We start from the raw sequence: 22267 nt of genomic DNA on the forward strand, positions 1-22267 counted from the left end.
TTTAAATGGGAATTTCACGTGGATTACATAAACCTCTTATATCGACTTTGCTAATGTTATTTATGTCTGTTGTTAGTATTCAGTTGTAGTATCTCTTGCATCTCAAGGGTTTTTTTAAAAAATGTTTACGCAGTTAATTCTTTGTCTTTTGATGAAGTACCAGGATGCATTGTTCCACAGAGAAAGATCCTCTATTTAAAACTAGGCATATTGGGCCTGAGGTGGCTGAGGACCTGAGTGAGCTTGATCCTTGGAACCCACATGGTGGAAAAGCACTGACTCCTGGATGTTGTCTTCTGAACTCAGGTGCATCCTGAAGCCCAAGTGCTCACACACCTACACTCTCTCTAAATAAAGAAATGTAATTTTTAAGTAAAAAAAGAGACATTTCAGAAATTTTATAGGAAAAGACATATGTTTTTAAAAAACAAACATTTAAAATTTGAGAAGTTTTCTTTTGAAGCACTTAAGATTTTTTTTTTAAAAAACTAGATTCCAAGAGACTGGTTGACAAAATGTATTTATTTACAAGTATATTTCTGGCTGTCAAATTAGTTTTGGGTATCTGGTGGGAGCTTGTGTGGTAGAGAGAAGAATGTAAGAACAATCAGGAAAAAAAGTAACAATTTTTATAGGCAAAACAAATCCCCCCCCCTTTCTTTCAGAAGAGTTTATTTTGGCTCATAGTCCCACGGTATGAAGGAGCTTGAGGTGGCTGGTCACATGGCATGGACAATTCACAGCCAGGAAGCCGAGTGATGGCTGTTGGTACTCCGTTCACTTTCTCCTTTTCCTTCAGTCTGGGACCCCAGCCAGTGAAATGATACTGCCTGCTGTTAAGGTGGATTTTCTCACTTCAATGAGCAGAACAGAGAAACCCCCTCACAGATATATGCCTAGAGGTTTGATTGATTGTAAGTACCATCAAGTTGGCAATCTATATTAACTACCACAGAAAAGAAGTGCACCTTCTGGCACATTTTTACAGTTAGGGACACCACACATTCTAACATGAATTCCTTATTCCTTCGCTGACCTGAATTACTGTCCACATTACATTTTTTTTATTATGATAAATTATACATAACATAAAGTTTTCTGCTTTCACCATCTAGAGTACACAGCTGGGAATGAAGCACAGTAGTTTTCCACCATCATCACCAGCTCCTTTCGTTTTGTCCTGGATTGGGATAGGCACTGGAACTCTGTGCCTATCACAATACTTCCCCCAACTTTTTTTCCTATCACTGTGAATATTCAGACACTGTGTCTTCTACGTAAGTGGACTTGGATGGTATTTGTCCTTGTATGACTGACTGATTTCACTTTGCACATTGTTCTCAGTTTTCAGCTATGTTTAGCACATGTTAGAGTTCCCAGACAGTGGAGATGGTGACTACAGCACAAACGAGAACAGGAAAGGCTGTGGCACATTTAGTGGGGCCTTCTCTAATTCTTGCTTTAATGCCTGACACCCCCCCCCCCACTAGAAGGTAAGTGGTTATAAAGCCAGGGCCTTTCTCTAGCCAGAAATTTGGCTAGTTCATTTGCTCAAGAACCATATTGCTGCTGGGCACAGTGGTTCATGCCTGTTATCCAGCAAGGCAGAGGCAGGAGGATCTCTGTGAAATCGAGGCCAGCTTGATCTACAAAAGGAGTCCACAACAGCCAAGGCTACACAAGAGAGACCCTGTCTTGAACCCCCAAGAAAAGAAACATATCACTAAATAAGTGTATTGCCCTACCCTGTAGATTGTCCCCTTCTCAATTTAGTATTCACAACCATCAACCATGCCTCTATTGTTCTCACTTTCTCACTTCCCTATCCCCAAATGAAAGAAGCAACACTCTTCTTAGGACTCTTAGTTAGCAGTAACTTTAATCCTAAGGACTGACACGTCAGCCCATGCCTCATCATGAAGAGGTCAATTAAAAAAAAATTACAGAATGAATTGAATGACTACAAAAGAATGTAAGTCTTTTAGAAAAGTTATAGAGAAAATATTTTACCCTTTTAAGCACAAGGTAACAGCCAAGAGTTTGTAGAGAACATATTTATGTTTTCTGATCTTACAATATAAAATCCAAGTGAAACAATAAATAAAAGTCAGAGTTATAAAGTAACAGGGGAAAAAACATTACAAGTATGGGCAGATACAGTTATAGAGAATTAGAAATCTCTAAAGTTGCCAGTAATAATGTTACCCTTGTCTGTGAATGCTTTCAAACTCAGAAGAGATCTTTCCCAGAAGGTCTTTCAGTCCTGAACTTATCTGGGAAGCTGAGATACATTTCTGAGTCTCAAATAAAATCTGCTCTTGGCTCTCTGGCAATGAATGAACACTAGCTTTCAGTTACAATTAGTTTTCTCTCCAGGAGCATTTCCCAGGGGTGATCTGTGAATGCTCTTGGGGAGGCTGGGGAGGCAGATATGGACTTGGGGCTCAGCTGAAGGGACGGTGCTCCTGTGGGATTCGGCTGGGAACACAGTATGTGCTAGAACGTAACACAGCCAACGCACCAAATGCCACGTTTTTGAAATTAAGAGGGTTATTCTGAGTGGATACACACACACACACACACACACACACACACACACACACACACAGATCCATTTATATTTATGACCTTTTCCCCTCCTCCACCTCAAGCCCAAACTAATGTGAACAATGACTCAGGCTTTATTAAAGCCATCGGAAAGATCATTAGTTCCAAAATTCCCCTCGGTGACCAGCACCAAGCCTCTGTTCTGAGGCTGAAAACCATGGAATTCACACGGCCAATTATGCAATACTAGACTACTGGGAAGCATTTCCGGCTGGCTCAGCTGGTGATCTGATTTTACCCTGCAGCATCAAGATTGATAGTCCTTATAATTTTATTCTGGTTAGTGCAGATATTGTTCTTATGTAACTCAAACAAAATTTTTGTTTAAATCTCCTTGTTTCTAAAAACAAAAACCCTAAACCCTTTTACAGAGATTCTTCCTGATGACATCTCCAGGTAGTGAGATCAGTGCCCTGAGCTCTCGCTGGAGTAAAAAAAGACTGTGTCCTCCTTTCTGAATTTGCTATAATTTCATTCCACTGAATGCTGTATGTGCTTGTTTATGAGAAAGAGTGGAAAGAACAGAACAGTAAAGCCTCCTTCTAAATCACTGTTCCTATCTTTCCCCCCCCACCCCGACCCCCGTTTGGGAGACTGAACTCAGCACTGCACAAGCTTGAGCCTTACTCTATCCTCTTAAACCACTCCATTCAAGAGGCTTCTCTGGGCACGCGGGGGATGGGAAAGAGACTGGTACTTCGAAGGCACAGAATATCAATTTAGGAGCCCTCAGTTTCTCTCCTGCCAGTGACAGGGTGTAATTTTCACAGCATCACACTCACATGCATGCGTGGGGCAGCGCACATAATTAGCATGTTTACCAAACACCTTGCAGAACCTCAGAATGCCTGTTTCTATTAATTCTTTTGTTTGTTAGCGAGACAGGGTTTCTCTGTGTAGACTTGGCTGTCCTGGACTCACGTCGTAGATCATGCTGGTCTCAAACTCAGAGATCTGCCTGCTTCTGCCTCCCTGAGTGCTTTGACTTAAAGGCATGCACCACCACACCTGGCTGGTGACATTAACTCTTTTTTTTTTTTAAAAAAAAAGTTATTCATAAATTACAGTTTATTCACTTTGTATCCCTGCTGTAGACTCCTCTCTCCCAATCCCAAGCCCCTCCCCAAGTCCACCGATAGGGGAGGTCCTCCTTCCCTTCCTTCTGACCCTAGTCTGTCAGGTCTCATCAGGACGGTTGCATTGTCTTCCTCTGTGGCCTGGTAAGGCTGTTACCCCCTCAGGGGGAGGTGATCAAAGAGCCAGCCACTGAGTTTATGTCAGAGACAGTCCCTGTTCCCATTACTAGGGAACTCAACTTGGAGACTGAGCTGCCATGGGCTACATATGAGCAGGGGTTCTAGGTTATTTCCATGCATGGTCCTTGACTGGAGTATCAGTCTCAGATTTTTTGGATCTGTTGCTCTCTTTGTGGAGCTCCTGTCCCCTTCAGTCTTCCTATCTCCCCCTTCTTTCATAAGATTCCCTGCACTCTGCCCAAAGTTTGGCTATGAGTCTAGCATCTGCTTCGATATCTTGCTGGGCAGTCTTTCAGAGGCCTTCTGTGGTAGGCTCCTGTCCTGTTACCTGTTTTCTCCCTTTTCTGATGTCTATCCTGTCCTGTTGCCTGTTTTCTCCCTCTTCCGATGTCTATCCCGTTAACTCTTAAAAGTCAAAACGTCAGTGAAGAACAACACAATGGAATGTGCTTGGACTGGCTAATCATCCATCATCCATGACAGGAAAGAGGTCTTAAAACAAAACAAACCCCCCACATTTTTTTATGAAGCACTGATACAGCCAGGTTACATATCCAACCACTTCTACAGTTCTAATGATAAAATAAGCACTAGCTACTACATGGAACAACTGTGCTAGCCAGAAGATTTTTTATAATCTGAGAGAAAAGCTCCCATCTTGACTTACTAAGAGAGACAACTCCTCTTTCCTTGATTATAAAGAAGGAAGACAGATGGCTTCTTGTTTAAGACTGTAATTTCACTTTCAGCATCCTCCCTCAGTTAAAAACAAGATGTCCTTTTCTGGCTTTGAGGGAAAATCTCAAGGGAGGGATTTTTATTCCTGGCTGTATTGAATAATTCAACAAACATCCCAGAGAGCACAGGGAGATACAAAGAAGAAAACACTTCCCCTTGTTCTCAGGGAGTTTACAATCTCAGTGTGAAGTTTATGAACAGAATTGGGACCCCAGCAATTACTGTTTTATTTCTTTACTTCTAGCTAATGACCCAATGGTTACCTTTGGGGAATGCTAAGTATTCACTCATCCTGTGCCTATGGAAGAGTCTCAGGTCATACTGAAACTGCAGAAAATTCAAAGATCTAAAGTAGTTCTTCTGAGTGCTTATTCACTGACCTATCAGCTGCTTGCTCACATTATTTAATCTTAAGAACACTTGGAAGCCACCCCTGCTCTCAGGACTACACAGAGGAACATGAGGTTCGGAGGAACAAGTCGTCCACACTCACAGACCCAGGAAATGGTAACGCAACACACCAACTACGGAACTCTCCTCTTTAGCCATTTTTTTTATTGTTTATTTTTTTGGTTCCCACTCCATCCCCTTCCCGCTTAGATTTCTCCTTTCCATGCACATAAGGTCAACTTCTGTGACAGTTTTCTTCCCCTTTGACTTTGGAGTCACCTTGACATGCCTTTTATTTGACAAGCCAGCACTTCTGGACTCTCATCTTGTATCTTTGCAAACAATCTTTGAGACAATTTGACAATATGAAACGAGACATGAAGGTTCATTCGAGTGTCTGATACATGCACCGTTCTATGACTGTTAACCATGACCTTCTTTATTCTCGACATTTTTAACCTGCTCTCGCTTCTCACTATTTCTAAAGACTTTTCGGTGTTGGAAATTTCTTAAATGTTGTGCATGTATATTCTAACTTGTTGCTACTCCAGCGCGTATTAATACAGGTTTAGTTTTCTCTCTCTCTCAAAGAAAGTAGCAACTTTGCCTTTTATCACCTGTTTAATTTCAGTGTCAATAAATTTCTGGACTGTAATACAGTTAGTGCCTCGTTAAATATTTTAAATATGAATTGATGTGTGTGTGCTATCATGTGTAAGAAAGTTTAGTCCAGATCTAACATGGCTTTGACTCAACGGCCTGGGGTACTACCTTCCCCTTCCATTTGTGGCTCTTTTACAGCAAAGTCCACTTGGGTGCTGTCGTTGTCGGCCTCCTTCGAGGCTTAGTTTCCACATCAGCAAAATGGGGACAGGAGCAACAGATGATTTTTTTTTTCCCTCATCTTCCATTACTCAGTCTTTCCCCACGGGAGGTTTGGCGTGTACGCTTTCTTCTGTGCAAAATCAGCAGCCGCGAGAGCCCTAACAATCTTGGGTCGGTGACCTCGGTGGCGTACCCAACCTGGAGAGGGAGCAGTCCCCGGTGACCTCCCCGAACCTCGGGGGTCCGGAAGCAAGTCGGCTGCATTTCGGGAGCGAGCCCGCCAGGTCCTCGGGAGCTTCAGCCTCAGACGCCCTCTCGCCCCGAGGCAGAGCGTGGCCTCGGTGCCACCGCGAAATGGGCCCGGCGCCGCGCAGGCTCCGGCACGCGCCCAAGGGCCCGGCCTCGTTCTGGCTGCCGTCGCCCGGCTGTCCGCGCGGCGCGGCGTTGCACTGGGGGCGGGGAGTCTGATGGGAGACGCGCGCGGCGCCGAGGAGGAGGAGGCGGCTGCAGCCCGGGAGAGGGAGCGGGAGAAGGACTGGGCGCGGGTGGTGGGAGGCGGGGGCCAGGGGGAGGTGCCGCCGCCGCCGCCCGCCCCTTTCCGCTGGGGAGAAGCTGCAGCAGCAGGAGCGGAGCCGGAGCCGCGCAGCCGCCGCCGCCGCCGGGGGATGTGGCCGGCGCCTGCCCCGAGCCGCGCCGCCTCCTGAGTTCTTGCCGCCGCCGCCGCCGCCGCCGCCGTCGCTGCCGAGTCGTGCGGGGCCAGGCCGCGCCCTCCCCGGGCGCCCGCCTGCTCGCATGCCGAGGGGCTCCGGGGCGTAGCTGCGCGCCCGGCGCCGCCTCCGGGCTCCTCCGGCCCCGCCATGGGCTGCTGCAGCTCCGCCTCCGCCGCGCAGGTGAGGGGCTCCCGCCTCCCGGCCGCCCGCCCGGATGCCACCCCGTGCCGTGCGCGCTGGCGGAGCCTTGCCTTCCGCGCCCCCGCGGTCCCCTGCACCCCTCCGGTCCCCGCCGACCCCTGTGCCCGTGCGCGGCCCCCGCTGCCCGCCGCTCTCCCCCTCCCGCTTTCGCACCTGAGCGGCCCGTCCCGCCCGGCTGCAGGTAGAGGCGACCCGGGCGCCCGCTCTGCCCCTGGAGGCATCCCCTTTCCTAGCCTCAGGGCCCGCCTGCCTGCTCCCCACCTCCGCCGAGCCCCCCGCCACCCACAGACTGTTCTCCGTGTCCCCAGAAGGTGTACCCCCAGCTCGGGCTCTTCACCTCTCTTCCACCTTATTCCAGTTTCGGCTCCATTTAATAAGCTGCCCATTTCCCCTGGCCTGCGGTCCCCTCGGCCGGGATCAGGTGCTTCCCTGGGTCCCCGTGCTCTCCCAGGGCCCATTTCACAGATCCCACCCGCTCGTTTCCCGTCCCATCCCCCATCTGTGCCTTGACCCCGGGCACCGCGGCCTCTCGGCTCACCGAGGCCCCTGCGGGAGCGCGGGGACTGGGCAGGGAAGGAGATTGGGCACCTGGTGGGTGACGGGAGCGTTACGGAAACTCCCTCTTTGTTGCCAGTGTAACAGGAGGAAGAGGTGCCGAATTTAGTTTTTCTGTGGGCACTGGCTGGATGTTGTCGCTGAGGGCTGAGATGCAGAGATTTCTCCCAGCTGCTACCCTGCCCCCATCCAAATTTCGCTAGCCGCCTTCTCTCTATCCGATCAGAGCCTTTAACCTGGGTGGAAATGTTTGGACAGCTGTGTAAGGATCAGATGTAATAGAGCTTGACTGCTGGCCACTAATAACTGAGAGGACCTGTTTGTAAATTACCTAATTTAGTGGATTAGTGAGTGTATTTACAAATACGATAAAAAGCAATCAGGAATACTGCATCAAACTGTCTGGTGGTGGTCTATGAAAAATAGGCTCTGACAACGCCTGGGATGTTTCTCCACAGTTTCATTAGCGTAGAATTTAACAGTAGTCTGTGATTTTTTTTTTTTTTTGCGGGGGGGGGGGGGGGGGGAGGGAGAGAAGTATGCGCTTGCTTCTAGAAATAAAGGCTGGTTGGTTTTTGGCTAAGAAAAATGCTGGTTTTGGGGGAAAAAATTCCTCTGGAGATGTAGCATCTGTGACACAGAAGTGTTTGCTGCTAAGTGACTATATATAACTCAGTTTTAAATAACCTGCATCCTTGCTCTGAAAAATCTGAGATCTGTCTCAGAAAGGACTAGAATTGGAGACGAGTAGAGGACATTTATGGTTTATTGGGCATTCTTCCTGTTTGTCCAGTTCTTAGGCTGACTGGTTGAGTTAGTTAAGCCTTCCTGTTCGGTTAGGCTAGCAAAAGAAAACCATGTGGCTGCTGTTAAGGAAGGCTGGATTAGGGCTTTCATGTTACCATTGAGAGGTGTAGAAAAACACATACCTCCCAGCAGGTTGGGGATTGGGGGGCAGGGGATGCATCTATTCGTGGTTGGACATCGTTCATCTAATATTTATTAAAATGCAGTTTTCAGCAAAAATGTGTCTTTAACATTGCCTTTCCTTTTTGGAATGGTGTTACTGTGCATGCTCATTTGGTGGTGAAATGCCTTTAAGACAGGAAAGTATTGATAGTTTATGGATGGCCTGTTCAGTGCATGAAAGATAATTTGGGAGGCATGGCTTCTGCAACACTTTAGATGGATGGTGGGTCCTGGGCTTGTCTGCCTTCACAGTGTTGTGTTGCAGAATGCTATCACAGACATTCTCTTCCTTTTTCCTTTTCACAGCCACTGTTTCCTGCATGCCCCATTCTACAGACAGGATTCCTGACATGCACCCGAGGGGGTGTGTTTTTCCCTCTGTGGATTTCTGTAACCAATCAGCAGTTGTTAACATGCTTTTGAGTTCAGCGTTAGGGACTTGAAGTGTTCAATGGAGCGTTGAGGCAGTTTTTATGCACAGGGGCTTGTCATTATTCTTTTTCTTATTTTAGATTTTATTTTTTTAATTTTTTTGGCATCATTCTTCATCTCTGAAGTGTTCTCAATCTCCTGATGCTTTAATGCTCAGCTCAGATGGATCAGGCATATAGAATACTCTCGTAGTTATGTGTTGTGTTGAAATAAAACAGGGGTACAGCTAAATGTTCTTTAGATACAAAACTGCACATTACTGAGCTAATCTCAGGGGTCATGAATGCATTTTCAGGCAGAATATGTTTGATTCTGCTTTCTACTGGATTGTGAATTTCTTTAGTGTAGAAATTGCTTTTTTCACCCTCAGCTTTCTCCTTATGCCCCGTCTCACTGGATCTTACAGAGTTGCTCAGTTGGGGTATTGAAGGGAGTGGATACATAAATTTGAACATTTGGCTAGGAAGTTACTCAATACGAACGCCCCAGCCCTGATCTGTGTCATGTCATTTCCGTGGTATGGCAGCCTAGAGTATCCTCTTCTGAACTCAAACCCCAAGTTTGTTAAGTTAAAATGCACCCCCTTCTCCCACATTTATTCCTGTTCTGTCACTAGCACCACTCACTTGTAAAATGGAGCAGGTTTTCTCCTTGTCTCCTGACACCTTGCTCAGAGTGTGTATTTATTTTAGTTGGTGCAGTGACTGGAACAAGCTTTAATGATACCCTGCATAGCCAATCAGAATATCAGGCAGCAGTATCACCAGGAACTTTGAAGCTAGACTTTATCAGTGTATGTAAAGTACATTTTATTTTTGTCCTGGAGTTGGCTGTATAATTTATTTCCCCTCCTAGTCTCTTACTATGTTACAGATGCTCGTGAAAGAGTTTATGGTTTCCTGAACTTTGATCCTCTGGAGTCCAGATGCTATTTTTTTCTCTCTCCCATATCTGGGTATTTTAATTTTTTTTATCAAAATAATATATTCTGCTTTATGATTTAAATTTAAAATATCATATTCTATGTTGGTATTTCACTGCCAAGGGGACAAATTATTTGCAAAATAACCTGTGCACTGTTAGATGCATACATCTAAGAGTAAGTATCTAGTAACCCTGACTCTCAGAACTCCTAGTGTGATTTTTCTCCCCCTTAATTAGTGACCATTACACATTATTGTAAATTGCTCTAAACAAGCCAGTATATGATACCCTTTGCCTAAAAGTCTACTTGAAGGGAACAACAAAGTAGGATGGTCTAGACTTTGCTTTTACAACACTAATCCTCCCTAAGACTCTTAAAATTTATTCCATCTCTCCATAATGTGTTCTTCTGCAATAACCTGCTGTACATAATTTCTGTTCTTGTAATGTTAAACTTCAAAGTTCGCTTGTAAATCTTCAGATTTATTAAATGTTCTTTCCCATTGACAAACCAATGTAAATGAAGGAGGTTTGTGAAAGATTACTTAGCAAATTGCTGTACATCTTTGTCCTTAATGGAAGATCATTATTTCTCACAGCAGTGCTTTGGAGGCAGGAGATTTCTCAAGCCTTTGAGGTTCTGTGTCCTTCTTTCCAACCTCAGAATTGGAAAGACAAAGAGTGGAGTTTTTTTTTTTTTTTCAGTTAAACTATCCTTTGTGGGGCTCCTTTTAGAAGATTAATGGTCACTGTCTTGTCCCAAGCCCTTCAAACTGAGGGCAACACATTTGATTGCCATTTCTTAGCCTTTCTGCCTTATTTGGAGAGTGACAAAAACCAGGCGGGAGTATTTACCCATTACTATTTGACTACTTTATAATACTTTCCTAATACTGTATTCAAACCTGCTTTGTTGAATTTGAAGTCAGGTGATAAAAATGAAATTGAAGGAATTAGTGGAATCATTGACAGAGACTAAACTGTTCAATTAAAAACGTGATCTGAGAAGTAAACTTCATTTAGAAGCATGAAAGGTCATGCCAAAAGTATGTAAGTCAAATTGATTTGGTAGCCAGGCCTGTAATCCAGGCACTCAGAAGGCTGGAATATTCCTGCAAGTTCAGTGGCAGTGAGTTTCCAGGTGAATCAGGGCTATGTAGCAGTCCCTGGCCCCTAGCAGACAAACCCCCAGAATGTTAAAAACTTAATGTGAGAAGTGGCTGGGAAATAATACTGAAGTGGAGTGCTGTTTTATCTGTTTTCAGGCTCATTTTCTTTTATGTTCATAGTAATTCAGGATGATTTTACTTCCATGTTACAACTGAAGAAATTGAGACTTGGAGATTAGATTGGCTGGAGGCACAAAAATGCCCATTCACTGGTTAAACCTCCTGGAAGTCCAGCGGTGTCTGCATCTGATTTGTGCACTTTTTCAGTGTTCACAGACAGAGTTGCTAAATCTAAAGTTGCTGTACACTTTTCACTTTTAAATCTGCAAAAAGGTCAACTTTGTATGAAAAAATTTCCAAGTTAAATTTCATACCACTTTCAACCACCTGCAGTTAGGAACTGGGCCAGGACCATTGTGTGGTCAAGCGGAGCTTAGACAGTGGGACTGCTTCCTGACTTAACAGGGTCTCTCTATGCTCTCTTATGGGTTAGCATTGTCATTTAAAAATGCTCCTGACAAGGGAAGAATATTATCTATACAAATATATTTTGCTGTTGGTAAATGGTTAATGCTCCCCTCCCCATGCTCCTTCCTCATTAGAGTACCAAGGAAGAATAAAATCTTTTGGTTTTGTAGGTTTGGACTGCATTTTGTAGACTACATAGAAGATATACAAGTCATAAAGCAGCGTTGCCATTTTCGTATTCTGTTGATCCAAACCGCAACTCAGAAACATGTACTTGTCGGGTCAGAGAGCTAGCTTATGAGGTAGCTGGGACCCTTGCTCTTAATTCTCAGCCTTGACCACACATTAGAATCACTGGGGAAGTTTAAAAATGCCAATGCCCAGGGCTTACTCCTGGAGATTCAGGTTTAACTGGTTCAGTGGTCCTGCCTGGGCATGAACATTTTGAAGAGACCTGGGGGTCTTTTCATCTCTGTCCAGGCTGTTTCATCTCCGGTGGTTTCTATTAGAGTCTGTGAAGACAGGACAGTTCTCAGGCTGAATTGCTGGGTTGAGGGGTTGAAACAAGCCTCCCCCCCCAACCTGTTACTAACAACTGACCGACACTAGAACATTGTGTAGATATTCAACTTGCATGTCTAAAACTCAGGTCAGACTCCAAATTTATCCTCATCCCATGTCTCGGTATATTCACACCAGTAGCTGTGGGACTAGGAAGCCTGAGTCATGAAGGGAAACAGACTGTCTTCTGTTCTTCCAAGCCCATCGCCGTATCTTGTCTTCTTGGATCACTGCCAGCCTCCTAGTTTGTCGCCAGCCAGTACCTTTTGTGCTTTCAGACTTCCATCTCATCTTTCTCCATAGTACAGCCTTAATGGTCTTTGAAAAACCTAAACTGATTGGCTGTGTTCCTCTCCCACTTAAAATTATTTAGTTGTTACTCTGGGGACAAAGACTAGATTCTCATAGCGTCAACAAGATGGGCTGGTCCCTTTGGTGCCTTCTCCCCAGCCTCTCTTCTCTGTCTTTCAGCCTCGCGGTTAAGCAGGCAGTCCTATGCCTCACTCTACTCATTAAGGGCTTTTCCACTTGTCATCACTTGTTCTTCCCTCTCTCTGGCCTTTGATGGTAACCTTCTGTTGCATCCTAAAATTCATGGAAGACTTTTCTGATCCTTCAGACTAGGCCATGTCTCCTTATTAAATTCCCCTTTGCCTGGGTTTTCTCCTTTGAACACGTAATAGCAGTAGGCATATAATTATAGTCACTATTAATGTCTAGACTGTGAGTCTGCCTATGATAGCCTATGGATAGAGACTGACCTGCTACTCTGTTTATATGGCTTGCAGTCAGAGAATGGTATAGACAGTAAGTCTACAGCAAGGAAAGAAAAGTTGATATTCTGTGAATAAGTATAATAAAATGCTACTCTCCTTTAAAAAAAATATCCTTTTTTTTTTTTCCTGATGAGATGGTTGAGACAAATATGGTTGAGACAAAAAGAGAAGAATAGTGTTTCATAAGAACTATATGAAACTTGGATGTCCTTGTTCCAAAATAAGGTTTTTGCTGTGAGACAGCCATACTTCCTGTCTGCAGCTGCTTTACTGTTTGGTGGCAGAGGAGAGCAGTCCTCAGAGACCTGCATGAAGGTAGAAACTCTGGGCCCTTTCCTGGAATGTTTGCTGACCCGTGTGTGTTCCTGTTGGGGTTTGCGGAGCTGACGCTGGTTCATGTAGGTACTGAGGAGGTCTTTGAACACACTGCATATGTGTTCTTCTACCAGTGAGCGGAGAGAAGCTGCTCTTCCAACTCTGCTCTTAGAATTCCTTAAAGGAAGTCCCAGCAAGTTTCAGCTCTCTCAGTAGATATCCTATGCTGAACTCTGTGGTTCCTAGCTGTTTTTAAACATAACTTCTTCCCTTTTCTTACTTTTTGTTAAGATTCTTATTTATTTGAAGAGGATTTTTTTTTTTTAAAGAGTGTGGCATTTTCCAGTGCATTTTATTATACTTAATCAGAGAATGCCAACTTTTCCTTCCTTGCTATAGAATCATGGTTAATTTTTTAGTGTTTTCAGTATTGAACAGTAGTTTAAGGCTTTACAAACATTTGATAAACTGGTGGAATTTATTTATTCACCAAAACCACATTGTTATTTCTTTTAGGTGCTCATCACAACCAAAAAGGTATTTATTTAGTGAGTGAAATTTTTTTAATTTAATTTTTTTTAATACTTTTTAGTCTGGGTTTCTCTTTGTAGCCCTGGCTGTCCTGGAACTTACTCTGTAGACCAGAATGGCCGTGAACTCATAGAGATCCGACTGCCTCTGCCTTTTGGTTGCTGTGGTTAAAGTGTGTTCCACTACTGCCCTGCTTAGTAGTGAAATTCTTGAAAAATAATATTCTAATCTGTGCATGTGTTCTGTGAGTGTGAGTACACATGTGTGTGTAGACGTGCGTGCAGGCCAGTGGACAGGCTCTGGCATTCTTCCTTGAGCTGTATGTTTTTGTGTCTGACATGGTCTCTTACTGTCGTGGCACTCCCGAACTGGGAAAGGCTGCTGGTGAGTCAGCCATGGCATCAGCTTCTCTCTGTCTTGTTGGATACACTGCTACACTTGGCTTTTCCTCTTGGGCTTTAGGAGTTGAATTCAGCTCTTCATGCTGACTGAGGGATCTTCCCATTCCATATTCTTATTTTTAAGGGTTCCAAATAGCTAAAGAATGTTAAGCACAAATGTTATTCCTGGATACATTTGTATAATGTCAAGGAAAGAGAATAATAAGAAGATAGAAAAATTGAACAGAGGTGACTGCATCAAGATGCTTAAGCAGCATTGCTTGAATTATTTTGTCCTACTGTAGTAACATGAGCAAGTTTCACCATTGTAAATCACTTAGAGTATTGCCACCAAGGAAGTAAATAACAAACCACCCTTAAATCCGAGTACTGGAAACATGAAACAATGTATTCTTTTTTGTTCAGTTCCGGATAGGGGTGGGGCTCCCAGTTAGTTTGTTCAATGACTCCATGATGACTCATAAAAGCAAGGAGCAAGGACTCCTCTCTCTCTCTCTCTCTCTCTCTCTCTCTCTCTCTCCCTCTCTCTCCCTCTCTCCCTCTCTCCCCCCTCTCTGTCTCTTGCTCCCTCTCTCTCTCACTCACTCTCTCTTCCTCTCTCCCTCCCTCTTCCACCCTCCCTCTCTCTCTTTCTCTCTCATTCCTCCCTCCCTCCCTTGTTCCCTCCCTCTCTCCCTCTCTCTCCCCCATTTGTAGTTTAGGCTGGCTTTAGAGTCCTACTTCTACCTCAGCCTTCTGAGTGCTGAGATTACTGATATGGGCAACCATACCCTGCTCTCTCTTCTACAGTCTTAAGGAAGGTAGCCTTTCTTTTCTCACTTACCATTCCTGCTGTGCCTTTTGCCATGGACTTTTCTAACAAACTATACTGGTTTTCCTTGGATGGAAACTAGAGAAGGAGGCTCGGTAAGGATTAGGAACCTGAGGAGGCTAGGAGCTAGTAGCTCTGCCATTTTCTTCTGTCTGTGAAATCACACTTGAGTAGTGTTTCCTAACACTTTCCTGTATCTCCAATATAAACCTTCTGCAGACCTAGTTTCGAGTCACACACACGTTGATCTTCACCCCACTGCTAAAGCCCCATTCTTCTTTAGGATGGATGCCCCTTTCTTTGGCTGACAAAAGGACAGCTTCAGTAAAGAACTCCTGAGGTTGGGGTATGGTTAGGTAGTTAATTAACATTCCTCCAAGAGTGGCCCCCGGAGAGCGGGTGGGTTGAGAGAGCCTTGTCCATACAGCCTCTCACTCTTCCTTCAAGTCTTGCCAGCACTTTCTTTCTGTCTGATTGGGATTCAGTTTTCTTCTTTAACTTTCCTTAAAGATTGCACTTTCTTTTTGTTTCTTCCTCCCCACTACCTGATAAACTTCAGAGCTGTGGTACTGAGTAGGATGTAAGAGTCAGAAAGCAGAGTGCCTGCCTCATTTAGTTTTTTTATTTACTTGCCTAGTTTTGTTTTTCTTTTTTAACAAGAGCGGTGAAAATGAAGATTCATATTACTAAGAATATCCCTGATAGAAAGCAGTCTCTGCATGCCAAATATAACTCTGTAATACATTGAATTTTGGAAATGGAAGTAAACAACTAATGTGTAAAAATGTTCAATTTTGTTACCACTCAGGCAAAAGGAGGGCCACCCCGTTATGCCAGTGACCTTGATATAAGTTAACAGAGTGATATTAATTGTCTTTGTGGTTTTTTACTCAAATAGACTTTATTGATTGGCTGAATAAATTGGAATAACCCTCCTGGGGTACGTCTTGACAACTACACTAAAAGCCATTTTAGAAAGTTGTTGACCGTTTCTAGTATAGTCATATGGTGTGCAGGACGGCTTCTGTGGTGGCATTATGTGCTTCTTTATTTACTGTGGGTGGGTGTGCCATGTGAAGGTCAGAGACAAACTGTGGGAATCAGTCCTCCCTATCGTGGGTTCCTGGACCTGAAATCAGGCTTGGTGGCAGCTGCTTTATCTGCTGGGCTGTCTTGTGGGCTCTGTTTTGTTATTTATAACAGCAAAGGAGTTTAGATTTAACTATTATATTTCAGATAAAAACATTTCCCCCTTTTTAAAATATAAAATCCATTTGCATTTAGTGTACTGGATTTAGCCACTGTCCACCAGATCCTCTCTCAGAAGGCAAGTGGTGTTGGCTTGCTTGCGAGGTTTGCCTTCCTCTGAGAGGCTGTGAGAACCAGAGGATTGAGCACATCGTTCTGTACCGATCAGGAGTGAGGGAGCCTCCAGACTGCAGGTTTGGAGTCAGTCCTAACCCAGTTCACTTACTTGGGCTGACTTCTCAGGTCATTGGTGCCTTGGTTTCATCAGAAGAAAATGGACCAAGAATAACTTTATGGGCTTGTATCAAAGACGTGATAAGAGCATCTCATGAGTTTTTGTAGTAATGTAAACTGAGAAGCTTTGTCACTCATACTCCCATTAGAAAGGCAGTCTCAGGTTTGAGCTGTGAAATCTGGGCTCTGAATCTGAAAATATTCCCTAGGTTAGGGGCAGGGGAGCTAAGAGTGAAACAGGTGTAGTCTGAGGAAGCAGAGGCCACGGTGGGTGCTTAGGAGCTTAGGGAGAGAAGAAGCAGGCTGGGACAGTTGGCTTCCTGTCTGTGAAGTTTTCTGGCTTGGACTTAGGAAGAGTGAGGTTAGAGAAGGGAGAAGGAAGGAAGAACTGCAGAGGATGGCTTGGTCCAGCATGCAGAAAGACAGCATGCAGAAAGAGCTGCTGCACATGAGCATGCTAAGGCGACCTGACAGGGGAGGTAGGTAGGGAGAGATGTGAAGGGAGGGTTTTTAGTGTGTGAATGGATGGGAAATCAGTGGCCATTGGTCACTTAGAGAAGGCCTGTGAAACTGTGTGTGTGAGCTTATGGGGGGCAGACACAGTGGCTGTATTTGTATTTCCTCCGCCTTCCGGTATTTTCCTCTGAAAACTTAGGTTTGAGAAAGTTTATCATAGAAGTAGGTTGGTTAATGTGACCATCGTGATCTTGTCTTTCCCCCAGAACTCACTGGTTCTTTATGTAAGTTATATGCATATTTTTTGTCTTATTGGCTCTTTGTGCTTTGAGACAGTTGCCAGTGGTCAACCATATTTTGTTAGGAGGGTTTGGAAAGTTTAAGAAGACACCTCATGGGGAGGAGGGTGGGGCTTATTGGGGGGATACAAAGTGAATAAAGTGTAATTAATAAAAATTAAAATAAAAATATATATAAAAAAGAAGACACTTCATTTTAAAAGTGAGTGTGATCTAGTTTGGTGTGATTCTTTAAACCTTTTAAACACACAGTTTAATTTGAGAGTAAACCGTGAACAAGCGGAAACGTTTGTTTCTCTTGAGTTGCTACCAAGTGACAGAGCCTGAGACTCCCTGTGCTGCTACTTAGTGGTTAGCCCTTGCCAGGTAGGGATTCTGTCTGCCTCACTTAAAGATGCAAGGATACCTTGATCACTTCCTGAAGCACGGAGGCTTTGGTGCTGTTCTCCATGGAAGTATCTACAATCAAAAAGGTTGACAACTCTGTACCACCTCTGCCTTCACTGTACCGCACTTTGAGGAGTCATAGTCCATGTTAACATATTAACAGGCTATTTCCTTGCCGGTACCCCATTCAGAGGAGAGAATTTGCTTCCCTGGCGTGTGCTGGACTTACCCATTCTGTGAATATCTTTCCACTTATATCATTCATCCTGTATCTTTGTTACTTAAGGATTTACAGCCTGCAGAGTTTGCTTTGAAAAACCTGATTGAGATGTTGCTTTTCAATGCCATGACCCTGAGTGACAGTAAATATGGATGTGGAAAAGCAATAAGAAAGCTGCTGGACGGGCGTACCCACTGGCTCAGTGGTTAAGGACACTGGTTAGTCTTACAGAGCACTAAGGAAGACTTCAGTCCCCTTACTCACATGGCAGCTGACACCATCTGTGTTTAACTCCAGCTCCAGGGGATCCAGTTCCCTTTCTCCAAGGGCACACAGGCATGCACACAAAGCGAAACACGTGTGTATATAAAAATAAAAACAAAAAAATATATTTACAGAAGAGATTTGTTGGGTCAGATAACAGCCTTCCTCCCCTAACACAGATTTTTAAAGTCTAAGCACATTAAACTTAAAGGAATTCAAGTCCCTCTGTTTCTTCTTCCCACCCTTCCTTTTCTTCTTCCTTTCCTCTTCTCGTCCCTTTTTTCTTACTCATTTTAATTGTCTTTGTTGTTGTTCGGTTGGTTTGGTGTTTTGAGACAGGGCTTCTCTGAGTAACCCTGCCTGTCCTGAGCTCTGTAGACCAGGCTGGCCTGGATTAAAGGTGTGTACCCACCAGCAACCGGCAAAAACTTTTTTTTTCTTATTTGTTTTTAAATTTTATTGTTTTAATTTTTTATGTATAGCTATTTTGTCTGCATGTATGTCTGTGCACCACATGCGTGCCTGGTGCTCAGGGAAATCAGAAGAGGGTGTTGGATCCCCTGGGACTAGAGTACAGGTGGCTGTGAGCCACCATGTGGGTGTTGGGAATTGAACCCAGATCATCTGGAAGACTAGCCAGTACTCTTAAACACTCAGCCATTTCTCTAGTCCTGCCCATAATTTTAGTTCTTAAAGAGGTGAGGGCCTTGGACGACTTTCAGGAGTTGTCAGGCTTGCACGGCATATGTTTTTAACCAGCTCTCTCCTCACTGAGGCCGTATCTCACTATGTACTCACACAGGCCTTGAGTTCCTAGTGCTTTTGTGTGTTGAGATGGCAGGTACGAGAAGGCATGATTGCCGCCATTGTTTCTCATATGGGCGGTTTGAGGTGTCCAGCTGTGAGTTCAGTGTACTTCATTGTTCAAAGTTTCTTTTATGGAAAAATTTAAAGGTGGGGAGGTTTATGATTGAGAGCTTATGGCTTTAGAGAAGTTGCTTTTAATCTGTGGGTACTGACCTCTTTGTGGGACTCAAATCAAATATTTACATTTTGATTCATAACAGCAGAAAAATTGTGGTTGTGAAATAGCATGAAATAATCTTATGGTTGGGGGTCACCATAACATGAGGAACTTCGTTAAAGGGTCTCAGCATTAGGAAGGTTGAGAACCGCTGCTTTAATTAGAGGGTCAGTCATGGCCCATAGGGCATAGCTGAACAGGGCAGTTCTTTCTTATCACGGCAGGCCAGGAAGCAGAGAGGGGAATGCAAGTTCTTGGCCAGCTTCCCCCTTCTCCACATGTGTTTCCTGTGGGCCCAGCCTATGGGAGATGTGCCTCACATCCGTGCTGAGCCTCTTTCCTTCAGCTGATATTCTCTGCAGACTCAGACATACACAGAGGTCTGCCTTTCCCAGTGATCCTGAGCTTGATGTTTGCAGTGAAACTAGTAGTCACACCAAGGAAATTAGGGGGAGGCAAGTGGGTTACAAAAGAAACTTTACAAAACCCCAGAATCTAACCTGTTGTTGTGGTGGTGATGATGGTGGGGGTCCAGGGCTAGAGAGATGGCTTAGAGGTTAAGAGTACTGGCTGTTCTTCCAGAGGTCCTCAGTTCAATTCCCAGCAACCACATGGTGGCTCAGAACCATTTTAACGATATCTAGTGCCCTCTTACCTGCAGGTGTACATGTAGACAGAACACTGTATACACAGTAAATAATAAAATAAATCTTTAAAACAAAACAAAAATAAACCCCAAAAAACAAAAAACTGCTGTGGGACCATCTAGGCCAGTGGTTTTCAACCTTCCTAAACCAGCAACCCATTAATACAGTTCTTCATACAGTGACCTCAACCATTAAATTATTTTTCATTGCTACTTTGTAACTATTACAGATCCTAATGTAAATATCTGTGTTTTCTGATGGTCTTAGGCAACCCCTGTGAATGGGGTCATTCAGTCCCCAAAGGGACCTCTAACATGTTGAGAAGCACTGATCTCAGCAAAGAGCAAGAAGGGAAACAGCTGTCTATCTTTGGGGATTTTCTTCTTTCTTTTAGGTTTTCCACCAAGACACAATTGGCAGTTGCACTGACCACTTAGCTACCTCTCTGGTCCTACTGATCAAAGCTCTCTCATTTGATAATGAGTGAAGGGCAGGCTTGATATTAGATAGACCCAAGGCAGTAATGAATTCCAGGATATGTGGAGGGACATGGAAGTATTTAAAAGCTAAAACTTTAGTTTGTGGTGCTAATGATATTTATCAAGACTCATATTAAATATAAATTGTCAATTGAGGAAAATGGAATGGAGTTTGAAAATTAAAACAGAATAATTAACTCTTAATGAAGGTATTAATTATATCCAGTTGATCTTGGGAAGGGACAACATTTGACAGACTACTCTGGACCTCATCAAAGCAGGTGCATTGACGCAGGCCATAAATTTATAAGAATGTGGATCTCTCCTTTCTTGTCCCCATCAACACGCCCTTGTTTCTGGACAACTGTGTAGAAGAATATGATGGAAGCCATGTTCTCAGTGCCTGTCTTAGATAGCCTAGAAGAGCAGATTCTAAATATTTTTGTCTGAAGTGCCACCAGCAGGATGGACATCAGTAGAGTTGCAAAAATGACTTGTCTCTGGTGTGGGCCTGAGTAAGGAATTTCCCAGAGTGAAAAGATAATGTGGAAGAGAAAAAAAAAAAAAGCATCAAAAATTACGATAAAATAAAAGGGAATGTGTCAGCTGACCACTTGTGTTGGTTTTGTTGGATGTTTAGTAACTTGTGCTGCTTGGAGGGTTCAGCTAAAGATTAAGATTTCCCTCTGAAAATAGTGCTGTGTCCATGTGATTTTGTTGCTGTCCTTGGTTCTGCTGAACCAGAGAGAATGAAAAACTGAAATCAGCCTTCAGGTGTCCCAGAGTTGTATGTGTGTATAGGTGTATGGAAATTGAAAAATTTCTTAGAATAGTTAAGTATGTGTAACCATTCCTGAATGTCATTAAAAGAGACACAGTGGAGGGAGGCGGGGCCTTTGTCACTGTGCCTGAGATGCTGTCTTAATATAATCAAGCATCTTTCTGTTGTGTATATGTGGGGAACAGGATGGAGAAGAAGGGGGGTGGTGCTGATTCAAAGAAAGTTATCACATGGGATATTTCAACAAGTCAAGCAATGGCTGGGGCTAACAAAGTTAGCACGAGGTAGCCACGGATTATATCATGTCTACTAAATGAGTTTGGTTCAGGCTCCACAAAGCTTCCTCCAGCGACTGAGCATTGCCTACTTCTTGTACCAGCAGCCAGCTCTTTTCCCGGTTATTAGAAACCTTTGTTTCATGGTTGGGCTTATGTCCTTGTAACTTTATTGTTGGTCCTGTTTTTGTCACATAGAATAGCAAACTGAAACCAGCCTTTAATATTTGCCGAGTTTATGTGTATGTCTCTCTGTGTTTTAAATGTAAAAACCTGTCCTATAGCCTGAACCACCAACTGAAGAGCATTGCACAGACAAGACCTAGAGCACGTATGCAGCAGATGGGCAGATTGGTCATCATGTGGGTCCTCTAACAGTGGGAATAGGGGCTGACTCTGATTCTTGCCTGCCTTTGGATCCCTTTCCCATAGCTGAGCTGCCTCGTCTAGCCTCGGTGGGAGAGGATGCCCTTAGTCCTTCTGTGGCTTGAGCTGCCAGGGTAGGTTGGTACCTGTTGAGGGCCTTCTCTTCCCTGAGAAGATTAGGGGGAGTTGAGGGGAAGGACTAGGAGGAGAGGAGGGAGGGGCCTGCAATCAGGCTGTAAAGTGATTAAATAAATAAACAAATAAACAGGAAAAACCTGTTGTACAAAAAAATGTCATGCTTCTACAGCCCTTGTTATTCTGACTCCTTTTTACTTCATGCTCTGTTTTAAAAATTATACATTGATGTATATTATTTTGCGTGTATATTATCTTTTATAAAAAGTTGTGTGCACATATTTTAAAGCTCTAAACATTTCTAGTGCATGTCATTTAAAAAATTATTATTTTAAATTACGTGTATATATGTGTTCCTGTGAGTAGGTTTGTGTATGTGAGTGCATTCCTGGGAAGCCAGATGCATCAGAGCGTCCTGAAGCTGGAGTTACAGGCAGTTGTAAGCCACCTGATGGGGGTGTTGGGAACAGAACTCAGGCCCTCTGTATGTGCTCTTGACTGCTGAGCCACCTCTCTGAGTGTTTGTCATTTCAAACAAGGAAAGTGACCTGTCTTCCTCCATCTTCTGCTGCCCTGAGGCCATCATGCTAAGTCTTTTGGGTCAGTTTTTCCCTTTTCTCTGTCTCCAGCACACTTCTGTGCTGGCCCTCTCGTTCTTCAGTTCGCCATAGCAGTTTCCGCTCTGGAAGATGAAGACTGAGCAATTGCAAACCTATCCATTGTACACACTCTTCTTGTGGGCACCTCGTTCTGCTACAGGACGTCATGACTTTGGATTAAGGTTTAGTCCTTACATCATGACTAAGTACATGC

General features: G+C 44.0%; 1 protein-coding gene across 3 annotated transcripts in view; it reads left to right on the forward strand.

The window, feature by feature from the left end:
* Positions 1-6433: 6433 nt before the first annotated feature.
* Positions 6434-22267, forward strand: part of Slc44a1 (solute carrier family 44 member 1) — a 186852-nt gene continuing 171018 nt past the window's right edge. For 2 of the 3 annotated variants that reach the window (XM_055605250.1, XM_055605249.1), the window contains exon 1: positions 6434-6706. In XM_055605250.1, the coding sequence (XP_055461225.1) occupies positions 6674-6706 (33 nt within the window). In that variant the 5' untranslated portion in view covers positions 6434-6673. The remainder of the gene's footprint in view (positions 6707-22267) is intronic. The other variant, XM_055605251.1, reaches the window with a different exon arrangement.

Source organism: Psammomys obesus, unplaced genomic scaffold (assembly GCF_907164565.1).
Source record: "Psammomys obesus unplaced genomic scaffold, mPsaObe1.curated_primary_1811, whole genome shotgun sequence".
In the NCBI taxonomy this organism is placed as follows: domain Eukaryota; kingdom Metazoa; phylum Chordata; class Mammalia; order Rodentia; family Muridae; genus Psammomys; species Psammomys obesus.